The 9,020-nt window shown below is 32.8% G+C and overlaps 1 protein-coding gene across 1 annotated transcript; it reads left to right on the forward strand.

The window, feature by feature from the left end:
- The first annotated feature begins 8,163 nt into the window (after positions 1 to 8,163).
- Positions 8,164 to 8,917, forward strand: LOC132925351 (zinc finger protein ZFP2-like). Its single transcript, XM_060989756.1, is given in 2 exon segments — positions 8,164 to 8,472; positions 8,474 to 8,917. Coding segments are annotated over 2 exon segments (753 nt in total).
- Positions 8,918 to 9,020: the final 103 nt, after the last annotated feature.

The following is a 9,020-nucleotide window of genomic DNA, read 5'->3' on the forward strand; positions in this document are numbered from 1 at the left end:
AAATTAAAGTTAAGTTTAAGATGACCGATTTTTATTCTGAAAAAAATTTGATCTCCACAGAAATTTTCTAAAGATCGTACCGAATACTTTGTAAAAATAAAATATTATATTATAATGAAATTTAAATAAAAACTTGAAAATATGAATTTTTTCAAATCATAATTAAAATTAAAAACTTAAAATGTTTCGTACGACAATTTTCTGCTGAAATATTTTTTGAAATAACATTAATTTTGTCAAATCAACAAGTAAGTTGTCGTAAAATTCGTATAGTGAATTTATATTGTTATCGTGTTATTGACATGTGCATGCGTGTACGAGATTGGCAACCGTTGGTGACTCCAGCCGGTACTCGCATTGAATTTTACTAACACTAATAAATTATTAGTAATAATCATTTACAACTAACACGTCATAGATTTTGGGCGGCTAATACGACACTATGAATTGCCTAAATGTTGTCCCTTAAATAATAACCGTAGCGAGGCCCCTTAAGATTATCAAATTAATTGTTATTGGACATTACTAAGTGGTTCTTTAGGTTTTTCTTATTTCGTTCCAATTTGATACAGTATTATGAATCAATCGTTTTAACCAGAAACAACCGAACCGTACAGACGTGATCACGAAATGAAGATGAACATTCATGAATGTTTGCATGCGTTCACCCGTTTCGAAGGCGTTCGCGAACATTATTCATATAATTTTTATTTCTATGAACAACACGAATAACTCGCAAACTAAATGATGTGTGTTTGTCCGAATGATCGTATCCAACGAATACATTCGGTACACATTGAATATCACAAATATCGGTTAGCGTGTACGTTTTTACGTTGGTACACACAAAATTGGCGTAAGATCAACTAATATTCATTTCCAAGTACTCGCCATATTCATGTTCACGTTAGTACTTACTTAGTACGCCTAACCTAACTTAATAATCCTAAAACTTATAATTTGCAATGCAATATACTGTAGTCTTGTACAATATATGTATTCACGGTACAGATACTTATTACTTATTAGTAATTTTTGAAAAATTGTGAAAAGAGGATTATAATTTAGGTCGACAAAAATTAAAATAAACAACACAATTATTTACAGTAATAAATAATAATAAGTAATATTTCACCATAACTATAACACATATTATTTATTATTACATATTTATTTTTTATTAAGTATTAAAGGTGTATTATCTTCCAACAATGTAAGTACTATACTTACGAATTATACATGACGTATACGCATAGGAAATTCTAATAAAGAGTAACTACAGTTATTTGGCTAGTTTACTAATTTGGCTGCCTTTAAATATTATAAAAGTGACCCTAGGGTCTCTACGCACCGCGGTATTTTCGCCGTCGGACCAGAACGGTTTTACCGTCGCGATTTATACGACCACGCCGTTATCCATACTTTTTGCTGATGGTTCAATAGATTTTATCACTCACTTTTCGCGCCTTTTCTTATAGTTGTAAATTATTGTAATTATACGAGTGTTTTTCGATTAAATACCTATTACCTATACAGTTTATTATAGTTATCCATATTAAGTAATAAGTACCTATCCTACGTCTAAAATGCAAAAGTAATATATATGTATAGGTATAATAACTGTATTACAAATTTAAATTTGTTGTATCAACAATTATTTGTTTTATCTATCATAATTTTTTTCTTAAGTATTCAACTAAGCAGTGCTGGATTTAGTAGAGGGCTGAGTGGGCTGCAGCCTAGGGGTCCCCACAATTTGATGACATTTAAATTAGCATACAGAAAAAAACGTGTTTTTCATACAATTATTGTTACTACAAGTCAATTATGACGTACCGTATAGAATGGTGTTAATATATAATATTATTTATTAATAATAAATATTATATTTAGGAAATAGCAGATTAGTGAAATAATCACTCGGAATCTAAAATGGAAATATTTCATATTATTAGCTTCTCATATTATCTCATTATCTAATGCAATAGGTTTATAGGTAGTTTTAATAAAAAATACGGGACTGCTCCAAAGGAGCAAGTCCTCCACTAGTTGTAAGCGTTTTAAAATCATTGGTACCTATAATGTGAGTTATATGAAATATTATAAGAAAAGTCATAAAATATTTACAAAAATGTAAAAATAAGCAAGATATATAGGTGTATTTGTGCTCTTCAAATCTAAAATTATATTTGATGTGTTATGAAAAAAAAAACGTAGTTGAAAAAAACAAATAACAACGGATAACTATAAGTTCGATATGTAAAGTATGTTAGATACCTATTTAATTATTATTCGAGCGATTGGAACGCATGTTAACACGTTTTATGTTCATATCTCAAATTTAATATTAATGGCTTATAAAATATACATTTTTTACTGTAGACCGTTATATGAAGTATTTACGCTTCCCTCTCCAATCCCGACATCCAAAATGATTGTTTTATGATATTATATAGGTACACGTCTATGCGATTTACATTTCTCTAGCAACTTTCTTCGCGAGCGTGATGGTTCTTCTTGTTGTTACGAGCCCTATGATGTCCCTACGAATAATATGTTTCATGTATCGTATACGATGTGGCGACACGTTTTCCGTTATTAACACAAGCGTCACGAGCAGTGGCGTCCAATATATATTTTTCAGGTGTAGCAAGAAATAATTCTACCCACCCACCCACCCCCTTATAAACTCAAAAGTCAAAATAATATTATTTTATACATTTTATCATATTATTTTAATTGATAATATTAGTAAATATTAAGGTACCAACCAATATAATCTATGTTTTGTCAGAATAAGGTGTATTTATTAATTTTTAAAGAGATATACCAATATACATTAATATACATTCATACCAATATGTAACAGGCATTATATTTTTTAAATTCATTAAAACCTTCAAAATAAAAATTTATTTTCGAGTATTATGTAAATAGTATACAGTATAGGTGGTTTACTGTTTATTTCAAACGTTTTACGAAATATAAAGCATGAACAAAATACAATAACATTATCATTATTTTATAAAAATAATTAATAATGAACATATTTCAAGTTAATTATTTTATGTTATTATACCCATTACCTAGTACCCACCCTCCCCTTATTTTCAAGGTGTAGCGACCGCTACACCTAGTAATAGGGTTGGGCGCCACTGGTCACGAGCATATTGAGTTAACAATTTATGATGCGTGATATCAACAAATACATAATTAACATAGATGTAATAGATACAGTAAATGTACATAATCAAATACGCGTAGTACGAGTATTACCAAGGAAGCCTTTTATTGATATTATAATTCTTAAAATAAGTTATGATCTTTTTGAAACTGCACATTTTAAAATAATCATAATTTACTTAAAAATAATAATATCAATAAAAGGCTACGTGGGGCCCTGGATAATAATCTTACATACTTTTGAATTGTATAATAGGTCATTTCACTCTAATATCAAAACTAACAGCATAATATTGAAACTAGTGAACGAAAATTTGCTATGTCTCTCGTGTGCAAGACGGAGACAACACATGCGGGTACTACGTCCTAATAACCGTATAGCAAGGCCCGGATATATATTTTTTTTAAATATATTAGCGCGGACATAACGGACTAACAATTTTCGGATAGTCATGGGGGGTCTAGCCAAGCTATACCGCGCCTAGACGAGCAAGAGCGTTCCCACAGCGCGTGTAGTGTGTACCGAGTCAGCGTACTTGGTTCGTAGATCGCCGAGCCACGCGCCGTGGGAAAGCGGTTTTAGAAATTGCCTAAAATTTGCTCCTTAAATATATGCTATAGCGAGGACCCTTAAAAGGCCTCGCTACTGCCGTCAATTTGAGCTCAAAAGACGTAAAGTTTTGACAAAATTAAAGTTAGTTTAAGATGTCCGATTTTGATTCTGAAAAAGATTCTGAACTCGGCAGAAAATTGTCTATAGATCGTACGGAATACTTTGTAAAAATTAAATCTTATATTCTAATGAAGTGGTTATAAAAACTTGAAATTATGAATTTTTTCAAAGCATAATATTAAAATTAAAATCAGAATGTTTCGTACGATCTACAGACATTTTTCTGATGAATTTAAATATTTTTTCAGTATTAAGATCAGACAACTAACTTTAATTTTGTCAATTCAACAAGTAAGTTGTCGTAAAATTCGTATAGTTAATTTTTATTGTTATCGAGTTATTGACATGTGCATGCGCGTACTCCAGCCGGTGCCCGCATCGCATTTCACTCACACTAATAATCATTTACAGCTAACACGTAGAACTCGGGCGGCTAAGACGTGATTATGAATTGCCTAAACGCTGTCCCCTTAAATAATGACCGTAGCGAGGCCCCTCAATAATATATCACATACTGCAACTACACAATGCGTTGTCGGTTGCTACCTATTCGAACTCGTCTGCATGGGGCCCTGGTAGCCACGAACCCGAGTTGTGCATCGGACATTCGGACTATATTTTTCGGTAGCCCACAAGAACGCGACCAGAAATCACTCAACCGATGTCGGATAAGCGCAAAATGTGAACCCACCTGGCCTTACTCTATCGGTGTAATGCGGAACTGGCTAAGATATATATATATATATGTATTACACATCTATTATTACTGTCTATTGTAAAATACTTCTCGGGGACGTATGTAGTCAATGTGGATCAGATTTTGGATTTAGAGATGGTCTATTGATAAGTAATATAATATATTATGTACAATTTACACAATTTTAGTATTTACATAATCTGATCGCGATTTTAATTCTTTCGATTTCGATTCTTAAAATGTATCGATTGTCGACATTGCTTCAATGCTTCATAGCACGGCGTTGTTCCGCAGCAAAAACTCGAAATTCGAAAAAATTTTACATAGCCACCCCACCCATCGGTTGTATGCATCGAATTGTAGTTTCGTCAAATTTACACGCATTCAATACTGTTTCACATTGACGACGTTTTAGTATGTACACAGTACGCTATACATATTGAATATTATGTACAATAATATACAGTATTACAGTGTATTATGTTTGTATAATTTATTATCATTATATACAAATACTGACGCGCAGGGCCGGCGTTGTGGGGAGGCTAAGCGGCGCTGGACAAATTCCAGGGCCTCGCGATTTTAATTACACCTATGTCCTATCATAGGCTACAGGTTAAGTTTTGCCCAGAACCTCGCAAAAGGTAGTGCCGCCCCTGCTGACGCCACACCCGACACCCCCGTGACACGTTGTTTCCGTCTTACAAACGCATACAACAGATACAGTCATATCGCTTTCACTGTAATCGACTTTACAGTTATTTTTAAAATCAGAGTTAATTTTGATCTTTTATGCAATTTAAAGGTACGGTCACGTTCTACGTACAATATTTTAATGTCCTCCGCACAGCCATCGCCATTCTCAAAGCATTCCTTAGACAACAGTCCGCAGTATTGGTCGTCGGGCACGCAGCTAGCCACGCCCCCGCCACCAGTTACTTCTCACTTTAGTCTATAATTTTTTACTAGTCGGTACTCGGTAGTTCGGTTTATCTGTACCGTACTATTGTCCATTAACGCGTTTAATGTCGCGGTCGGCATATTGTAATCGACAATAATTGCGTTGCCCCGGACGCCGCTGTCAACACGTAGTCGACAAAAATGTCTCGTAATTTTTGCGGGTGTCGTTTGATTATTTTGATTTTTTCTTCTGACTATTTGTGATTACGTTACTAATTGAATGGTGTATTTGTTTTTATTTTTGGTCTAATAATACATCTGTTATTTCAATTTTTCCCGAAGTGTAGAGACAGAGCTGATTTTATTAGTATAATAGTATAATACTAATGAATATTATATATTACAGTAAAACGTCCGTTCGGTTACCTCTATATCTATGTAACCGTTAGGTTTTTTGGTCCCATCAAGTGTTATGTCATGTTACCTCTATAGGACGGCCACCTCTAAACAGCGGTCATTATTTATGGCGATTCGGTGACCGTTAATTGGAAGTTTCACTGTATAAACTGGCATACTCCATATTATTGTATAATAAATTAAATCTAAAAGTTTTCAATTAAAATATTATTTATAAATTATAAGCAAATATATTTATAGCTTTTACGATGATATACATGTATCTATGCACCAAACGCGCCGACAATATAAAATTAAATTTCTAATTAAATAATATATTATTTATTAATTATAAGAAAACAAGATGATACATTAAATCTCTATTCATATTATTATTACCTCTTATATGTGCGCAATTTAGTAACTGTGTAACAATGTTTTAATGTATTATAAGTTTTTAGCTAAGATATAGAAAAAAAAGAAAGGGTGGACAAGTGGGTATCGCTCTGCTGTATAATAGAGATAGAGTGTAAGTCACTATAATGGATTTGTTAAATTTGAATGCAATTACAGGTATCATTGTATATACGAAAAACAATTCTGAACGGAGATGATTTGTCAGTCTAGGATAATTAGTAGGATATATTATATTATTACCTATATTTAAATTGTAATACATATATCGTTATTTTAGGCGATTCCGTAAAAAATTAAATATCAATAATTTTCATACGTTCATAAAATTGTTCTATATTGACACTGGAGTTTTACAATTATTTTAAGAAAAAGTTATGGAGAACCTTGTATTGGATTATTATTCTTAGGTGTAATTCACAAAAATGTTATGAATTTTTAACTTCAACATTCCTAGCAAATTTTCACGATTTTGACATATTTCATAAACATTTTAACTTTAAATGCTTATAAACAAACATTGTGACTAACAATTCGTTTTTGAGTTACAGCAAAATAAAAAAATTGATTTTGTCTAAGACTGGTTATACGTAAAAATTCCCGTTTTTCTGTTACTTTTTTAGGGTTTTTCCTGACATTTTACAAAACTACTTAACTACTGAAAGTTTTGTACTTTTGACCCCTCAAAGTACCAACTAGATTCATTTTCCTTTTCAAAGAGAGGCTGAATTCAAAAATTAAAGCACTATTACTACAGATTACAGAAAAAAACAAAAAAAACACATCATTGTAGAATCATTGGGAAATGACAAATGTACAGTTTCAAAAAGATCATAACTTACTTAAAAATAATAATATCAATAAAAGGCTTCCGGATAATAATCTTACCTTTAAATTGTATAATAGGTCAATTAGGATAGTAAATTGTCGTAAAATTCGTATAGCGAATTTTTATTGTTATCGAGTTATTGACATGTGCATGCGCGTACTCCAGCCGGTACCCGCATCGCATTTCACTTACACTAATAATCATTTACAACTAACACATAGATCTCGGGCGGCTAAGACGAGATTATGAATTGCCTAAATGTTGTCTCTTATACGTCCCTTAATGTATGTTATACAATTTCAAATTTCAACAACACAAATAAAACATAATAAATCTGGAACTATTATATGGAATGATATATTTGTATTTTGTGTGATTTAATCAAATAATAGATACGAGTATACAAATATTGGGTTATCAATAAAATAAGTTGAATTTTATCTTTAATATTCTGCTTATTTGTTTAGATATTATAATATAATACGTATAAAGAATACATTCTACTAATAGCTGAAATTTTCGTTATAACTTCATATTTTATAAATAGAAGTCTGCATGTACATTCTAAAAAATCATCTTTATTGTGTTTTATTTTTTTTTTTAATATTAAACAAATAATCGAAAAAAAACGTTAAGTGAAACACTTTTTATACAAACATTATTAATTATTATAATAAGATCATGCCAATAAACAACAATGAATTATATTAAATTAATTATTTATATGACAAAAATTGCATGATTTAATGATATTCGGTGCAGTACTTCAGTCATAGTTCATAAAATCAGTTTAAAATTATTTTGTTTTCAATATAATATAATTACTTAAAGCTAAAATAAACACAACACTGGCTTGAAACATTGTGTTGACAACTAATCTAATTCTCAGTACATTAAATTGTAAATACGTTATTTAAAATACTCACGTTTATCTCGTACTAGTTGGCTAGATACCTGTGGTTATTAAATTATTTAGTACAATTGAGAAATACGTGTGCGATAAGTCATTTGCTCTTAGCCTGCCAGTGGACGCATACAAGTGGAAATCCGTATCTCTGTGATCTATGTGATATGACATTCTCTCAAAACAGCTATCTGACACAACACCGGTGGACGTACAAGGGTGAAAACCCGTACCCATGCGACGTATGTCATAAGAAGTTTATCAATAATAGCGCACTAAATGTACACCGGCGGACGCATACCGGTGAAAAACCGTACCCATGCGACATGTGTGATAAGGCGTTCTCTCGAAAAACCACACTGAATGAACACCGGCGGATGCATACGGGTGAAAAACCGTACCCATGTAACGTATGTGATATGGCGTTCTCTCGAAAACACTGTCTGACTATACACCGGCGGACGCATACCGGTGAAAAAACCGTACCCATGCGACATGTGTGATATGGAATTTACTTGTAATAGCAATCTGACTAGACACCGGCGGACGCATACCGGTGAAAAACCGTACCCATGCGACGTGTGTGATATGGCATTCTCTCGAAAAAACATTCTGACTGGACACCGGCGGACACATACCGGTGAAAAACCGTACCCATGCGATATATGTGATATGGCGTTCTCTTGTAAAAGCAGTCTGACTCAACACCGGAGGACGCATACGGGTGAAAAACCGTATCCATGCGATATATGTGATATGGCGTTCTCTTGTAAAAGCAATCTGACTAAACACCGGAGGACGCATACGGGTGAAAAACCATATCCATGTGACGTGTGTGATATGGCGTTCTCTTATAATAGCAGTCTGACTAGACACCGGCGGACGCATACTGGTGAAAAACCGTACCGATGTGACGTGTGATGACAGTGTCAAGTCATTCACTCGTTATGACAGTCTGACGAATCAGAAACGACGCACTCTGCGGACTTGTCAGTAAATTGCACAACGCTGTCTGCTAGGTTTG

This window comes from Rhopalosiphum padi, chromosome 3 (assembly GCF_020882245.1).
Source record: "Rhopalosiphum padi isolate XX-2018 chromosome 3, ASM2088224v1, whole genome shotgun sequence".
Lineage (NCBI taxonomy): Eukaryota > Metazoa > Arthropoda > Insecta > Hemiptera > Aphididae > Rhopalosiphum > Rhopalosiphum padi.